The sequence below is a fragment of the Sceloporus occidentalis genome, unplaced genomic scaffold, assembly GCF_023333645.1.
Source record: "Sceloporus occidentalis isolate IW3139 unplaced genomic scaffold, rSceOcc1.0.p SCAF_6, whole genome shotgun sequence".
Lineage (NCBI taxonomy): Eukaryota > Metazoa > Chordata > Lepidosauria > Squamata > Phrynosomatidae > Sceloporus > Sceloporus occidentalis.
The window spans coordinates 89,261,347-89,279,914 of NW_028316986.1; the positions used below are offsets into that span (position 1 = coordinate 89,261,347).

General features: G+C 39.7%; 1 protein-coding gene across 1 annotated transcript; it reads right to left on the reverse strand.

The window, feature by feature from the left end:
* Positions 1 to 8,541: 8,541 nt before the first annotated feature.
* On the reverse strand, positions 8,542 to 9,474 carry LOC149311073 (uncharacterized). The gene is made up of 3 exons (XM_089528354.1): positions 8,919 to 9,474; positions 8,731 to 8,811; positions 8,542 to 8,615 (listed from the first exon to the last, which is right to left on the reverse strand). Exons 1-3 carry the CDS (start codon positions 9,403 to 9,405, stop codon positions 8,542 to 8,544), a joined length of 642 nt encoding a protein of 213 aa, XP_089384480.1. The 5' UTR covers positions 9,406 to 9,474.
* Positions 9,475 to 18,568: the final 9,094 nt, after the last annotated feature.

An 18,568-nucleotide genomic window follows, 5' to 3' on the forward strand; every position in this document is an offset into this window, starting at 1 on the left:
TGATAACACGCAACTAACTTCCATTTTAGGAACTGAAATAGGAATGTGGTTTACTTTAGCAACAAAAATATAGGAAATTACTGTGAATTCAGGCTGCTTTTTTCATTTTTGACTGCTGGAAGGTTAAAAGATTTTATCCTGATGTTGAAGGTTTGTTTCTAATCAAACAACTGTTCTACTGGAAACAATATCCAAAATATTTTCTCAAACCAAATATGTGTTTGGTTAATGTCATTTTTGGTGAGATGGTCAAGGTCTGAGACTTGGTTTCATGAATATTGTATCTTAAGTATTACAGACTGATGCAGCAAGTCAGACAAATACAGGAGCCACAGTTTGCCATATAGTTAGCTGTGGTTAAATCATGATCATTGTACAGCGCAGTGGATTCTGACCAACGTAGCCTCTTACCACATTATGGCATTATGGCTGGTGCATTGAGTAGGACTGGGAGTTTACAGGCTGAAATCTCTACCTGACTTAATTTTAAGTCAGGCATTCTCTCCCAGTCTTATCTACCTCAAAGGCTTACTGTCAAAACAAAAATTTCACAAGAAAATTTAGGCCATCCTGAATACTTTAGATGAATGAGAGATATCCCCAGAGAAGCCTTGTTCTCCTATAAAAACAAGTTACCTACACATCTTGCAAATTATTTGGTCCTAGAAATTGTGATTTAGTGTATTCCTTTCACTTCCAGTTTAAATTTCTGGTGCCTTTTATCAACAATGATGGAGCAGCTCTTTCTTTGTACTTCAAGTACACATTTTCCCTGTCCAGCACGAAGAGATCGTGCTGCTATTCTTCTGAGAGAGAGAGAGAGAATGAATTGTTTTTATGTATCCAGATATCAAAAACATATCCCAAAAGGCTCAAGCATAATCTTTAAATTTAGAATCCAGAATCAATGTGAATACTATTTAATGTTCATTTGAATAATGTAGTTAAAAGTTCATCCACTTCAGAAGCTTTAATCTCCTTGATAATTTTTCTTCAAATTTTATTTTTTTCTACACATTATGCTAGTTTAAGAATAATTTCATAAACATCATCTGACAGTTGATTTAGAATTCAGATTGACAGTAATCTCACAAGATTTATCTAAAACATTTTAAGCAAGCTCCAAATTATAGAAAGAATTTAAGATTATACATTAATATGTTTTCCAGTAAGTGATAAAATACATACAATTTTCATAAAATAATTTATGTCTTCAATCAAAGACTCCTTAGAAAAATCAGTAAAATACATATGTACAGTTATGTTTTGAAAATAGAAACCAAGATTGTAATATTAATATCATAATGCATTTTTTAAAAATGCAGTATAGCAAAATAGTTCAGTTGTCAAGCTGCTCAGTAATACTCTACAGATTATATTTCATAATCAAATGGTGGCTTTAAAACTGAAATAGGAAAAAAAGAGCAAGCAGCATACCAGCGCTATATATTTTTTTGCACTGGAAAAAAATCTCATATTAATCCACCCAACAGAATATTTTCTACTGTCCATAGTTTTGACAGAAACACAAGAAAGAAAAACATGGGCGCTACAAATCACTAAAGCCAAGTCACTGTTGTGTACTGAAACATAACAGTTTACAAGCTTTATTTGACTGGAACTTAATTTGATGTTTCTCCACACAAAATATTTCTAGATTATTTAGTATGGAAACACAAATTAACATCAACAAATTTTGATTTATGATATGTGATTTTCCTGCCCTAGAAAAAATTAAGATATAATATGGCTGTATTTATAATTTTATATGATAATGTTGTAAATCTTTTCTACCAATTCTCTAACAGAGTCAATTTTCCACCCGCTTTATGTAGTGATTTGTACCGTTATGCCCAATAATGCAGGATGGCTTCCCAGCCATGCAGTCCTAATGTTCCAAAACCAAAGTAGTTTGTGTGCATTGGCTACTAGCACATTGACAAAAGCACAGACAATATTTTTCAAAGAATCTAAGGATTTTGTTGTCAGGTTGTTTGAAATATTTCAGTATAGGAATTGCTTTCTCAGGCTAGAGGGAAGGCAATATTTTGTTTGTGAGGGACACTTTCCCCAAGGAAGCCTTCTGCTGGGCAGCAATCACATTTTTCCAACTTTCATATTGCAGTGATTTGCCATTGGGGAAACACAATTTTAACATTCAGGGTATAATGAGAAATATGATTGTATGCATGCCATGGGTGTCCCTGGAAAATGTTCATGATCTCACTATGATAAGCAATGTAAGCTTGCAGACCACTTATTTCGTAAATATTTTTAACTTAGGCCAGGTTCTTTAGAAACCTGTTAAATGGATCATTTCTGAGCAGGAACACTCAACTCAAACACCTTTGTATATTAAAAATGAAATTAGTAAGAGCAAGCTTTTCCAACAGCACACACACCCATGCACCCAAACATATTTATGAAAGTTATCTTTAATGAATGTTTCCACTACCTGCCTCCCCCCAGCTTTTTTTTTTTTAAAAAAATATTATTTCTGGACTCTCCAGTACAGTAATGCTATCCATCCTGTTTTGTTTATTAACAAACATACAATTCTTTTGCAGCATGAATACTAAGAGTGCATCTGCACTGTAGAAATAATGCAGTTTGACATTTTTAACTGCCATGGCTCCATCCTACAGAATCCTGGGATTTGCAGTTCTGTGAGGCACCAGCAGTCTGCCAGAGATGGCAAAAGGCCTTGTAAAACTACAAATTCCAGGATTCCATAGGATGGAGCTACAGCACTTAAAATGGTGTCAAACTGCATTATTTCTGCAGTATAGGTGCACCCTAATACTAACAACTCCCACCTGCCCCCAGGCCGGCAAGTAAGGTAATCCAACATTCATTCTGTTATGGGACAGGACAACACATTAAGGCTGCTGGGTTAGGCCAATGGGAATCCAATTCTGTGTAAGGCAATTTCCAGTGCAAGCGGACATGATATAAAGTCATTTCTGGTTTCAAATTCTGCTTAAAGAAAAATCTTCTCATGGGGTAAAAGTGGGGGGCAATGTGTAGAAAATTAAATTGGGGTGAGGCTGCTTTGGGGGGCTCCTAGGAGGTTTCAGGGGCTGCAAAACAGGACCCTAGGACCTATAGGCAGTCATAGGTCACACATTCCCCACCTTTGATCTAGTTTGGTACTATCTGTTCTGATTGGTAGCAATTCTACAAGATTGACATTTTGCAGAATTGCTACCAATCAGAACAGACAGCAGTTCTACAAACAAGTAGTCCTCCTACAATATGAGACCTAACATGAGGACTGGACCTGATGCATATGCTTCATGTACTACCAAGTTAAAGCACTGCCATTTAGTCATATTTCATAGGTATATATTCTATACAGAGACACCTTGCACAGTACATAAAATAGACACATTTGAAAATTAAATATGCACATTGGGAAATGAGAATATTCAGAAAAAATGAATATTGTATCTTTTCTCTCATAGATTGCCCCATAACAAGCTAAGAAATAACACCCAACAAAGATGTCCAGGATCTGATGTAGAAACCATGATTGTCTAGGAAAGCACATGCCACGAATACCAAAACAATACTCACAATGGGGATCAATGCAATTTAAAAAAGTAAAAGTTTCCCCTTTGACAAGGTTGTCAAGTCGTATCCGACTGTAAGGAGCAGTCATCATCTCTGTTACTAAACTGAAGAGCCAGCATTGTCAGACAACTCTGTGATCATGTGGCCAGCATGACTATATGTAGTGCTATTACCTTCTCACTTAAGTGGTACCTATTTATCTACTTGTACTTTTGCATGCTTTTGAACTGCTAGGTTGGCAGAATCTGGGACTAGTGACGGGAGCTCATTCCTTCATGTGGTGCGTGGGTCTCAACCTGCCAACATGCCAATCTTGCAATTGACAGAGTCAGCGTCTTAGCCACTGAGCCACCCCGTCCCATTGCAGTTTACTCTCACATAAAGTGGGTATAGGATTAGAGCCCTAAGTGCAGACCCACATCATATTGGAAGGCCTACTACAAACTTGTAACATGGGCTCCCTTCTCATGCTGATAGCACAGTTCCTCATGCTGTACATACATGAGCCATGAAAAAAAGTTTAATAGTGAAATTATAATTACATACCGTATATGTAATTACGACCTCATGTATAAGTCAAGATAATGTTTCAGGGTCAAAATCCACAATGACCTGTGGATAAGTTGAGAGTAAAACTTAGGGGGCTATAGGGAAGGATGGAAAGGGGAAAACACCACTTCCATCCTTCCTTCTCCTTCTCTGGACCTCTCTCGACCACCTAACACTGAATCTCAGGTGCTGGAGGAGAGGTTTTAACATCCGATAGAAGAGGGAAGCAAGTGATGTTCAATGGGGAGTTTCTTCCATGTGAAGAGGAGGCTTGCAAATTGGTCTGGGGAGGGAAGCAAGGGGAGTTAAATGAGTTATTTTTCCATGGGAAGAGGAGGCTTGCAAATCGGACTGGGATTTCACACACACACACACACACACACACACACACACACACACACACAGAGGAGATTATCGCACTGCGTTCTGAGAACGTTCCATATCATCACGTGATGAGACCGTTCCTGGAACGGATATTACCGCATTAGCAATCAAAACGTGATGAGAACGTGATCAGAACGGCAGTTTACCGCACTGCGATTCCTTTTTCTTGAAACCGTTCTCAGAACGGTTTGCTATAGCGCATGCGTATTAGATCTTGGGGGCGGTGTACCAATGACGTCGCCACTCGGTGGTTGTTTTTAACCGGAAGTCGTCCGGTGACTTCCTTGTGGGGTGTAAAGATGGCGTCGGAGAAAGCATTTTTTGATCTTGTGAGCATGGTAGAGAAAGAAGAAGAGCGAAGAAGGAGAAGAATGAGTCGCATTGCTAAATCACTGGTCCTCATTTCGCGCCGGAGGGCTGCTCTGAGTAAGATTGCAGTCATGGCTGCCAGCGGCAATCTTGATATATCCAGTTGTCTGGCATGGATGGCGACCTGGCCTCGCATCCCACGTTGGTGGCAGCAACCCCGGGAGCGGACCAACTGGTGGAGTGACGAAGTCCTCCAGAGATGGGATAACGACATGTGGGTTTCTAACTTCCGCATGTCTAAAGAAACCCTTTTTGATCTGGCCAGCATCTTGAGACCAGAGCTGGAGCGTGGGGAGTCTAGATTCCGGAGTCCCATCCCGCTGGAGAAGAGAGTGGCCCTGACTATTTGGTGGCTCTCAAGCCCTCTGATGTATAGGAAGGTGGCTTCCCGTTTCGAGGTTGGAGCATCCACAGCTGCAGAAATCGCCATCGAGGTGTGCCTTGCCATGGAGAAGCTGCTGCTGAGGAAAACTATCCAGCTTGGAAACTACCACACGGTGTGTATCAATATTACTTTTAAACCTAAGACTTCTGGGTGCAAATGCATTAATGCATATCTAAAGATAGATAGGTTTTGCTTATGTAATACCATTAAGATATGTTTACATCCTGCCTTTTCCTTGTTTGGGAAAAAAAGAAAGGCTTTCAATTACCTTTGCAATTATGGGGGTGGGTTAATGATCCTGGGCTTGGGCCATGGATTTAAAAGGTGCATCTCTGCTGCTGGCTTCTCTGTTATCCAGCTGTGCTGGGATGGTGGTCCTAGGCTTGGAGCATGCACTTCGGAGGTGCATCTCTGCTGCTGCCCTCTCTCTTATCCAGCTGTGCTGGGGGAGTGGTCCTGGGCTTGGAGCATGCACTTCGGAGGTGCATCTCTGCTGCTGGCCTCTCTCTTATCCAGCTGTGCTGTTGTGGTTTGCAATTCTGAAAAAATGTATCTTGATATATTTGCAAGAGTTGATATGTGAACAAGTAACATCTGGATTCCCCTTCAGTGTGTTCTAGGTATATATATAAACCATAATAATTTCTATTGCCCTTTTTATGCTTTTGTCTCTTTGATCCCAGTTTCATATACCAAAAAATAATAATAATAATGCATCATCTGATATGAAATATGTTAACCCACCTTTTTGATATCCCAAATTTATTATACCTTTGCCTTTTTTCAGATTATGGATGGATTTCAGAGACTCGGATTCCCACACTGCATAGGAGCTATTGATGGCACTCATATTTCTGTTTGCCCACCACTGGGACGCAGAGAGGAATACATCAACCGCAAGCAGGGATTTTCAATTGTTCTGCAAGCAACTACAGATCACAGTGGGAGGTTTATTGACATTGAAGTAGGGAATTGTGGGAGATCTCATGACAGCCACATATTTACCAATTCCGCTATCTGTCAAGTGATGGATGAAGGCTGTTTTGTGCCCGGAAATCCCACCCTTCATGTCCACGATGTAGCCATTCCACCACTGATTATAGGGGATGGTGCCTACCCAATCAGGAAATGGCTCATGACACCATATCGTGGAGAATTAACACCTGACAAACTTGCTTATAACACCGCCCATTGCAAGGCAAGATGCGTGGTGGAGAGGTCTTTTTCGCGATTGAAATCTAGGTGGGGGTGTCTGTCTGGTAGACTAACTGTGAAAGAGGAAAATTTCATCTCTGTTGTCACAGCATGTGCCATACTGCACAATATTTGCGAGACGAGGGGAGAAGTGCTTGATCCCGATGTAGAGCCACCTGCGAAAATTGTCCTCCCCGCTTTAGCGAATAACTCTACAAATCACAAAAAAGAGGGTCAAACTGTTAGATCTGCAGTAACTAACATTATTTTGGGTCGTTAACACCAGAAACTGACATTATTTGATGTTTCATAACATCACCTCAGTTATGGCAACAGCATTGATCTGATCAAAACGTTTCTTCTTGGTTTACCTTTGTATCAATCTATAAATGTTGATATACATGTGTTTGACAACATGTCATGTACAACATGTGAATAACTTTACCAGACGGCAATGTTGAATCACGGTTGTTTAGATTCTTTTTTCTTTTAACTTTTTTTTTCCCAATCAGGTTCTGCTAGTGGTGTTTATATTATTGTGGGGTATAAATACCCGACTGTTATAGATTAGCTTCATGGTTTACCCAAATTTTGGAAATCTATTTTGAAGTGTTATACAATTGCTATATTGATGTTTCAAATATCCTTTTTTGGGAATATAGGAAAACAATGGTGTAAAAATGGCTTGTTTATATTACATTTATATTAATACATCATGTTTCCTACCTTGAAAACCAAAAGGAAGGCTGTTCTAGAAACCATTGCTGAATAATGTTGCTATTGTTGTGGAAATGTTTAGGTATATTAAGGACGGTAGACCAATTTCTGAGAACACAGCTGTATTTTATCAACAATATAACTTAACATTTTAAAACACGATTAAATATCCTTTTTCTTTTTGAAAAAAACCGTCTGGTGGCTTGTTTTCCATTATGTCAACAAAGCACGCATTTATATACACTGTATATACATTAGGTGAGAACATATCCATATATACATGGTGACATACAAAACCTTTCCTTAACATGAAAATGAAATTTTACTGTGGTTCAAGGAGAAATGGTTTAAGTCCCTCTTTATCGGTCACAAAGGGCACGTAACAGGGTAAACATAGAATGCTGAAACATATCTGAGGTTTCAAAACAGAACCTTTTCCCTATATGTTTCCCTTATGGGGAAAATATTTTTTTTTCTTGATTATCCTCCCAGTACGAGAACTGCATGGTTTATCTTGGTTTTGAACAGGTGCAACTGCGCCTTGCAAGGAAGATGTTCCTGCATTGCTCACACATTGCACGGTTCCAATGCAGCCTTCATTTTCTGGGGGATCAGTGACTGCAACAACATTCTGAACATCCCTGTTGATGTTCTCAACTGTGTTGTCATCATCTCTAATTTCACTACTAGGAGTGACAGGACAACCATCAGGAGCATAAGCAGGAGGAAGTTCATCAAAGAGTTCAGGGGAATTGTTCCCTTGACATTTCCCACCAAAATCCGATGTGGATGGTTGCTCCTGGAAATCTGTAAAGACAGCTGGGCCTGGTGTTGAAGGAGGAATATCACACGGAGATGCCCTGAATGATGTGTGCATAGTTCCTTGGGCAACAGTATCATGTTGCCCCGTTGGAAGTGCACATTCATGATCTACTTTCCTCCGGTACAGTTCAGTCATGGTCTCCATGTACTGCAACATTCTCTGTCTGTCCTGTGCACTTCTCCTTACATCTTCCTCCATAATATTTACAAGTTCCATTTCTGTCCTCCTACAGTCTTTCATGCTGTCGTGTACAATTTCCATGAACCGTTCCTGTGTTCTCCGGGTAAGTTGGGCCTCTCGACTTGCACTCTGCATTATAGTGCGCGCAATATGTTCTCCTCTTCTGGCGCGACGATTCCTGTTCCTGTTTGAACGCAGTCTTGTTCCAGGAGACAGCAATACATTCGGTGGTTCGTCCTCTGGATCGTTACGTACTGAAATTTAAAAAATAGTGAAAATAGATTAAGCCCACAGGAAGGAAATTTATTTCTAATGGTAGCATCATGTAAAGGGTTGTAGACAAAGAATTTTCTTAGAAAAGCAGATGCTACCTACCATTGCTTGTACCGCTTGTATCATCTGCACATCTTTCCAAGTCACCCAATTGTTCTCCAGTCGCACCTTCAAAGTGGAGCATTAAACACCAACGTTATTTCTTTTGAACACATATACAGGTTCACAATATTTATGAAGAAAACAGAGATCCAGAAATTGACATAAATTTATATATGACTACCTGCTATTTGCGTAGGTCCACTTTCCAAAATTGTGACAGGTATCGTAATGACTGTGTCATCGAGACAAGTGTCATCAGAATCTGAAAAATTCAAGGGGAAAAAAAGAGTAAAGCCTTTGTCATTTTAACAAAATAATGTTGTCACACACATAGCAGAAATCTTCAGGCATTACAGATGGGCTACTTGCCTTCATCACTGTCTTGTCTGGTAGTTGTTTCTTGGGTGCTTCCTTCGCCTGTGTTAGCCATGGAGGTGGATGCGGTTTCTTGAGTCACATTTGTGGTTTCACCCTCCCTTTCAAAATCAAGACTTCGGGATAACCTGTTAGGGGTGATGCTAACATCCCCATGAAAGATTTCCTCTAGTTCCCTATAAAAGGGACATGTAATAGGGTTGCTTCCACTTCTCTGATTGTGTTTCACAACCTTTCTGTACTCAAATCTCAATTTTTTTGATTTAGATCTGCATTCCTCGGCAGATCTGACATGGTTCCTCTTTGCCATTTCATCAGATACAACTTTAAATTTATCCAAATTTCTGTAATTCTTTTTTAATTTGGTCTGCAATTTTTGTTCTTTCCATATCTCCAATAAGGCCAAAACTTCATTGGCACTCCACACCCTCCCCCTTGCTTGTGCGGAGGCACTGCTTTCGGTCACTGCATGGCTATCCATGGCTTTCCTAATTACAGAAAGTATAAAATAATACTGTCTGCAATTTAATTATAGAGGTTGTGAAATAAACTTCTGCGTTAGCACTTAGCTGCTGATGCTGGCTCTCTGCACTCCCAAACTCCCGGCACTGCAGTAAAAGCACTAGAGGGTGCAAGTCTAGTTTTGGCGCCAAGAATCCCTGCACAGTGATGACGTTGCAAATCCCTCTTCCCGCTGGACTTTTCGGAGTGGCCGAAGTTATTGGGAAGCAGTGATGGCGCGTAGTAAGGGTTCCAAATGGGTCAATAAGGAGATTGATCTGCTCCTGAGAAGTGTTAGGGGGAGCGGAAAATTAAAGACGCTCATGAGGTCCCGTTCTGTACCCATTCTTCCTGTGCATAGAGAGGTAGCAGAGCAATTAAAAATGCATGGCTACAACCGCACCGCCGAAGAGGTATTCATGAAGTTCAAAATGACGCGTGAAAAATTTTTGACCAGTCTAAATAGTTTTGGGCCATCACCCCCCAAAGAAAAACAACCACCCTTTTTCCCCCTAATGAAAGAGCTGTGGCTTATGGCGGGGAACCATGGCTCCCAGGAAAAAAATCCCTCGGGTAAGTTTGTAGCTTTACAAGTAAAGGCTCATTGTTGCATAGTATGCCATGGAATTCCTCCAGTGTTGTAGCCATAAGGAACAGTTGCTAAAGACAGTCACTATATCAATATCATATTAGGCTACTTCCCTTATCAGTTTCCAAAAGAAAAAAACACTACAATGGACTACCAGCCCTGAGGACGCCATACTTTTCCAACATAGGAAGGGATAGATGGGTGTACATATGGAGGATAAAATTATTAGACAACAGCATTGCTACTCTGTTTTCTTACTTTTTTCTAACTGCAAAAAGATGGAGAAATTTTGATGTCCTACATTTTTAGTTGTATTATCAACCTGCTGTTTTCCTAGAGTATTCTTACTATGATCAATGCACAATTTCTGATCTAGTTATCTCTTTAATTTTTTTATATGGATCAACATGCAGATACTATAGAGGAACCTTGCTGTAGTGAAATCCAGTCGGGACCATCGGCAAGAGACATCTTGCCAGAACCCCAAACTCTTGTACCCAGCTACATAACTGAACTTCAACAGTCAGGTGAATTTAAATAAATATGCATTGTCTTTTTCAAAATAGAGTGGTGGTCATATAAGGATTAAGGTTTATATTAATAACATACATCTATATACCGGAGAACTGAATATCACGAAAACTTTACTTTCAAGACAGTAAATAAAAAGAAATATATGAACATATTGTGTTAAACAGAGAATACATTGCAATAAACTGTCTTATTAAAAGCTTTTTGTATATATCTTTTGTCTGTACAGTGCAATCTTCCTTGAAAACGCAGGAAAATATCAATCGGAAAATTGTGGGAGTACTACAGAAAATGAATGGAAGATTAAAGAAAATCGAAAATATAATTGAATTGCATCTGCAGAAAACATCCAACACTTAATTGTATTCACACATGTTTTTATTACTGCATTGTTATTGAATACAAGTTTAGAGTTTGGACACAGTACTGTACTCTTAACGTAAGATGGCTGTTATTTTGTTTTCAAATAACATGCATCGATCGATGATAACGAAGTTATGATTGTCCTTTTTTTAAAAAGGGTATTTCTGTTTTTTTTATAAAACCTTTTTTTGACTTGCATCCAAAGTTGCATATGGTACATATATGTTGTTCCAAGGGAACCAGACTTTATTTTTAACAAGTGTGAATCCCCAATTTCTGGGTAATCATTTGTTTGTTATTATATTACAGATTGAGAAGATTGTTTTGTTGTATTGCGTCGCAGTGTAATAAATGCAGTTTGTAATTAATAACTCACATCTGTTGCCATGCTTAACAGTAGTGTCCTTTACTTCTATATAAAAATAGCTGTTCAGACTGGCAGATTGATAATTTCTTGAATACCATACCACCAAGTACAGGAAATACACACTGCCAAGAGCATCAAAGGTACATAGTTTCATAAAGATAGAGGTAACATAACAACCTTTATCCAGATATCAAATTCGCTTAGCTGTGAAAAGCTAGCATTCCAAACAGTCAAGGTAGATGCTGGTATGACATTTACCAGTTGGCCCCTGTAAAGTTAGCCCACATCATACCGCTTCTGTTTGACAGCCTTTACATGTACTTTGTGACCAAGAAGTGTCTTCATTCCAACAATCCCAAATGCATGGTAGAGTGGCCATACATGTTATTTTATACATGCAAGTAGAAATGTTCTACAAAATAAAAATCATCCCAATTAAAAGCAATGGAAATACATTGCTGTGTAAACTTTCAGCACTTGGCAAATAAAGCTTACCAGTAATAACAATAATAATATTCAGGCAGAGAGTATTGATATACATGGTTGCTTAATGATCCATCAGCAATGGTAAGTTTTGAGTGGCAAATTGTGCAGTACTATAAACAAATTCTAATATTAATTAAATTCTGAATATGAAATAATTTCTCAAATGCATAACAGATTACAGATGAAAAAGAACATAATTCCTGAAATCCTGAAATGATCCCTTTTGTAAAATGCTGGAGGGAGAATAGTTCTTTGAAAATAATTTTACCAGCCAGCAATGAAAACCATGGTCAACATTACACATAAACCCACTTCCTCAGATGTAATTTTGGCTTAGTTAACACTCTTCTTTGGGCTGCTCATGCTGTTCAAAGAACAAGATCCATTTGCATATTAGCCAGCATGCTGCCAATCCCCGGCACACCCTCCATGGATGTCTATAGTGTGTGAAACTCTGCCTTGCATGCATTTCTACATGGCCCCCACCCTTTCTCCCAAAATGGAAGAGACCTTCAGGGGACACTGGGGAGGGAAAGGTTTTTTTTCTATTTCTTTTCTTTTACCAGAATGTGAGGCGGGGAAGTTCCCCGCCTCTTTGTGCAGGCCGAAATATACTGTCATCCTTGTAGGTCACACAGTATCAGAACAGGATCATATTGGCCAGCGGTCTTCTGGCAGCCCATTAAGGCATCTCATGAGATGCTTTAATGCTGCTCCAGAATTCTGCCCGCTGCAGGCGACTCCTTTCTTTTCTGTGTCACCCACAAGGATAACAGCATACAGCGGCATGTCGAGCTCCCATGACAGGAGCCACGACTGAGCAATTTGGCATCAAGAGCAACCCAGACCCCACACATTTCCACTGTCTTTCGTGTCATGGCGAGTATCGCCGTTCCTTGCTCTATGACATCTCTTTCTATATGGTCGATCCTATACCGTTTGTCCTGCTGCCCACAACCCGCTCCTTTTGCTGTTATGAGCTCGTTTTGTCCAAAATTTAAAGCTAATTTGCATATATTTCCCAGCATTCCAGCACCCCTCATCCATTATGGCCTCCATGGCTTCAATACCCAAAACCCGGCCATCCAATAGTCTCCTTGCCTCCGTACATGTGACCCCGAACAACCAACCCCCAGTCTAAATTTGCCCCTAAATGCCTCCCTTTCCTCTGTCAATCATCTGCAGGGGGAGGAGAAGCCCCAAAGCCGAGCTGGAAAAAGCCCAATCTGTCATAAGCACGCAGGGAGGCCAGCCCCAAATCCTCAGAGCCCGACAGAGGTTTTAAAAAGACAAAAAACTGAGAAACCTCCAGGTTCCCCCCCCCCCCGCTCAGAATATTTCCCCCCTTTTCCTAGTGCTGCCCTCGGTGTCGCTGCATCCGCGGACCCCAGATGTCCTTTAAACCCCAGCCCCCGGATATCATGGTGTATTGTGCATACACACAACAGAGATGGGTCACTTACACAACTCCAGAGATAAATATGTCTAGACACATTGCAATATGCTGGCGACAGAAGTCACTCTGTGACAATTCCGGAGACACTTGTATCCTCTGCTTTTGCGACTCGGTAACAGTTTGCAAACATGCAACCTGTGATAGTTAGTGCTATGCATTATGTCTATGTAATGTCTCCATTTCTGCTTTTTTGTACCCGTGCACAGAAAAAAAACCTCACACACGTGTGTGTATGCAGAGAATAGGATAAAATCCTTTTGTCAAAGACGGGGGCATGTCATACATGGGAGAGCAAAGAAAAAATTAGTACGCTCTAGGACTTTGGAGGACTAAAAGGGAAGGGCATTCTTTCAGCCAATCAGGAGACGGAGGAATGCGAGAACGGATTTGAGAACACATAAGAATATCGCACACACCTCTGTTGGAACGTTCTCATCCCGTTCCAGCTCTCTGGGAACACATTCATATCTGTACCCTCCTGGAACACATTTGGAACGCATTTAAGCGTTCTGAGAACCCGATTGGAACACATACTGTGCGGTATACTCAAATGCGTTCCGTTCTCATCACGTGATGAGAACGTTCTCAGAACGCAGTGCGATAATCTTAAGAGAGAGAGAGAGAGAGAGAGGGGGGGGGGTCTCGAGGCTTGCTTGTTTTAGGACCTTTCCAAGCTGTACTAGTTATTGACCCATATATAAGTCAACCCAGAATTTTAGGGTCAATTTTGGGGCATAAATTTCTCAACTTATAGTCAAATATATACAGTAGTTTTTTGTGGGGGGTTTTGGGCTGTATGGCTGTGTTCTGTGCTAATGTGCAGATCATATTGACTAAAGTTGTGTCCAAACTCTAAACTAGATTTTTCTTCCAGGTGGCAGCAAATCCTACCAGAAAAACAGCAGTACTTTCTCCCATGCTTTTAGGATGCTTTGTCCTTTCCACCAGTTGGCCTTTCTTCCTATGTGCAAGAAACTCTGAGACTTGTGGTTCCTGGTATGTTAAAGTATGACAGATAGAAAGGAAAACAAGTACCTTTCTATAAATATCCTCAAGCATGATCCCAAATTTATCCTTTTGCCCCACTAATAGTAATGGGTATTGCATGCAGCCTTTGGACCTCTGAGCCCAGATACTTATACCTTCACCTCCCTGCGTGGGGATCCTGCCTGAAAAACCCATATAACTTTTGAGTAGACATTTGTAAGATTGTGCTGTAAATGTTTGTTTATTTGTTATACATGTCCCACAAAATATAATTCTACATAAAAGAAAATCAAACACCTATTACAAATATGGAATAATTTCATAGTTCAGCATATATCAACATATCAGAGTTGCAAATAGCAACAACTTTCCTCTGTGTAAAAAATTAAAAAAAAATAAAAAAGTCTTGCAGTCTTGTTTATTTGAAGCTGCAGAGTAATAGAACTTGGTTTTATTACTATGGGAGATACATACCTTCCTCTTTTCAAGTATAATTTTCAACTGAACATTTCACAGCCTTAATTTGATTTTGTACCTGCCTGCAGATTTTGAAATTAGAATCCAACATTACTTACGACTATAATTTGGGGGTTTTCCTTTCAGAAAGGTCATGTAATACAATATACACAGCCAGCGAAACTGCAGGACCAAGCTACTGTTGCTGTGTCACAGTGACTCCAAGTGGATTTGCAAAGCAAGTGTAATGTCTCAGAAAATGAGTTGACAGTTATAAAATAATTCTAACCTAATAGAGAAACATGATTTCTGGAATAGTATTCACAAATTGTCCAGAAGCTTCTAAATGCTTTTGCACTGATCCTGTAATCAGGATTATGTGCTTGAGTTATTTTCACCATCAAACTCTACACAGAGAGAAAGTACTACCAGAGAAAGTCCTAGCATAAATATAAACACACACACACACAACATCATATAAAGCTTGATACTCAGGATTAAATGTACTGTATATGCTCATGTATAAGTCTAGAAATTTTAGTCAAAAAAATTGACCCCCAAAACCTGGGTCGACTTATCCACGGGTCAATGGAAGTACTGTACTTTGACTCATATATATATATATATATATATATATATATATATATATATGGAGCCATCCCTATCCCCTTTCTCTGAATAAAAGGGAAGAGCATAGTCCATCCTGGGAGCACCAAAAAGAAGCATGGATCCCCTCTACTCTCTCATCCATCCAGCTTTTAGGATGAGCACAAACAGTTATGCCTGCCAGAATTTTCTAAGTTTTTGGGCATCATTTTCTTTGCATCATCCTTTACATCCTTGGTTACATGCCCCTAAATTTTACCCTAGACTTATCCAGGGGTCATATCAAAATCCATAATTTTGGCCCCAAAACCAACCCTTGACTTATACATGAGGTCAACTTATAGTCGAATATATACAGTATATGCAAAAATGATACTATCTACCAACAAAGAATCCAGGAGTTAATACCACCTGCTCCAAGAGGATATCCATATTTTATTTCTGAGCATAATGTCTACCAGGCTGCTATATGAATACAGAGATTATGTCCTCTACAAAAGTAAAAAATGAGGACAGTCATGTGTCTTTTGTGATTGATTTCCATCCATCATCTCCCAAACACCATTTGGTGATAGCTAACTCACTATGTCTTTCTCAAGCTATTAATAAGCCTCCTATCACTGCTTTCCATCAGCCACCAACCCTAAAGAAGCTGCTGGTGATCAGTGACATAAAATGTGAAAATCCTGGATCATAGCATCATGAATTCAATCCTTGCATCGCCTGTGATTTACTTTACCTTACTCACTTTTTTGAAACATCCCAACATGGCCATGTAGTGGCCAAGAGAGGTCAAGGAGCATCTGACTATGTCCCTATATTCAAATGCACAACAGCAAAGGCTTCTTGTATTTCTTCCCAGATGTCCCAAATGATGACGTCTTCATTGTATGCCTCGTTATAGGGACATAGCCAAACACTTCTTAGGCACCCAAAACTACTGTTTGTATTGTCAGCTTTATCAGGGGAACTCACAGGAGGAAGATGTGGCCTGTGGAAGGGCAGAGTGGAGATTGAGTAGAGTTCCTCCTGAGTGAAACTTGACACTAGAGGAACTTACCGCACAGCTTTTAAAATTGACTTAACATTCCCAAATTGAGTTCTAATCCAGCCTACATTATTGCTTGGATTTTTGGTGGCATCAGTGGCAAAAATCCATGTTATAGGATTCGGATGCAGCCCAAATTAGAATTCAATTCAGGAGTGGTAAGTCAATTTTAAAAGCTGTCTGATAAACCCCAAGATCTAACCCTAATATATATAGATAGAGAAGAGTAGTCAGGGGAGCCTGATTATCTGCTGGGGTTTGGTCCCAGGACCATTTTTGGATACCAAAATCCATGGATGCTCAAGTCCCATTAAATTCAATGGTGTAGCGCAATTGAGTCCCTTATATAAACTGGCAAAATCAAGGTTTGCTTTTTGGAAGTTATGTTTTGTGTGGGATTTTTGGAATATTTTCAAACTGTGGCTGGTTGAATTCATAGATGAAAAATCTGTTGATATAGAGAGCCAATTGTGTGTGTGTGTGTGTGTGTGTGTGAGCAAGAGAGAGAGAGAGAGAGAGAGAGAGAGAGAGAGAGAGCATTGTGTAATGATTTGAGTATTGGACTATGCCTTTGAAAACCAGGGTTCAGTTCCCTACGCAACCATGAAAACCCATTAGCTGACCCTTGGGTGAGTCACACGCTCTCAGCCCCAGAAAAACCGATAATAGATTCACCTTAGGGTTGCTATAAATTGGAAAGGACTTGAAGGCACACAACAATAACTCTCTCTCTCTCTCTCCACATACACACACTTGTGTTCAATCATTTTACTGAATCTATTCCAGTTCTACAGTACACATTTGGGATCCAGATTCTACCTGAAAACAGTGCTGTTCAGTTAATTAAATAGATATATAAATTCTCAGAATGTTGTTGCTTTTGTGTCCAAATCAGAATCACTCATAGAAGACAGAAGTGTCATCAGATCCAGGAGAATTGTAACACTTTCAGTTCTGCAAAAAATATTCAGGGGCAAAATAAGGTAAAGAGGAGGTATTGGACCCATGACAGCCTAATGTAATCTTTTTGGTTATTTCTTAGAGCCTCTTGAGGAAAGTATAGAGAAGAATGAAAAATCAAGGGGAGGGGAAATAGAATGTAGCATATAGACTTTTTGTGGGGATTTTGGGCTATGCGGCCAGGTTCTAGAAGAGTTTCTTCCTGTAGTTTCGCCAGCATCTGTGGCTGGCATCTTCAGAGAATTCTCTGAAGATACCAGCCACAGATGCTGGCAAAACGTCAGGAAGAAACTCTTCTAGAACATGGCCACATAGCCCAAAAACTCAAAAAAAAACTATGGATGCTGGCCATGAAAGCCTTCGACTTCACATAGCATATAGACTGTTCACGAGAGAATTACGTTATTCCATTTTAACTATCATGGTTCCATTCTTTGGAATCCTGGGGTTTGCAGTGTGTGAAACACTGGGCCCTTCTGGCTAAGAATTCCAAATGCCACTCCCTAAACTGCAAATCCCAGGATTCCATAGGATAGAACCATAGCAGTTAAAGTGGAATCACAGCACTACAATTCCATAGTGTGAACAGTCCCCAGAAAAACAGCATGCCTAAAACACTGAATAAGAACAACCCTCTCTGCATCTCTTTTTTTGCTTTTTGCAAGCCTACCTATGTTATAACTATTATTCTTTTAATGTATATTATTTAATGCATATTGTTGGCATTTTATTGCTGCTGTGTATACTTACACTTATGAGCACTTCATAGGCCCCACAAGCTAGCTGGCTTTAATAATAATAGAAATAATAATATTTCTACCCCGCATCTCCAACAAGATCGAGGCAGCTTACATCAAGAAAATCCATACAATATAATAGAATAAAATCCCACAATCCCCCTCCCTCCTTAACTCCAAATCAACAACAATAAGTACAAACTTTATATAATATTGAGATAAACAAACATAAAACCACACAAAGCAAGATTTGGGCTTGTACAAATAGTGCTCTCTCTCTGCTAGATCAGAGCTAAACACAAACCAGCAAACTACCCAGTCAATACTGTGATTTATAAAAGAAAGAAAGAAAGAGAAGGAGTCCCACACTTTTTAGAAAGGCATGACTAATTTCAGACTTCTTACTTTCTCAGCTCCTTCTGCAAAATTGGCAGGGCCTCAAAGCTTGGCAGACTGTTGCTGAAGATATATCCCATATTCAGCTGTGTGCAAACAAACAGGTTACTGCTGACATGGGAGGATCTGATCCTCCACATTGAAGTACTCAAGCCATGAGC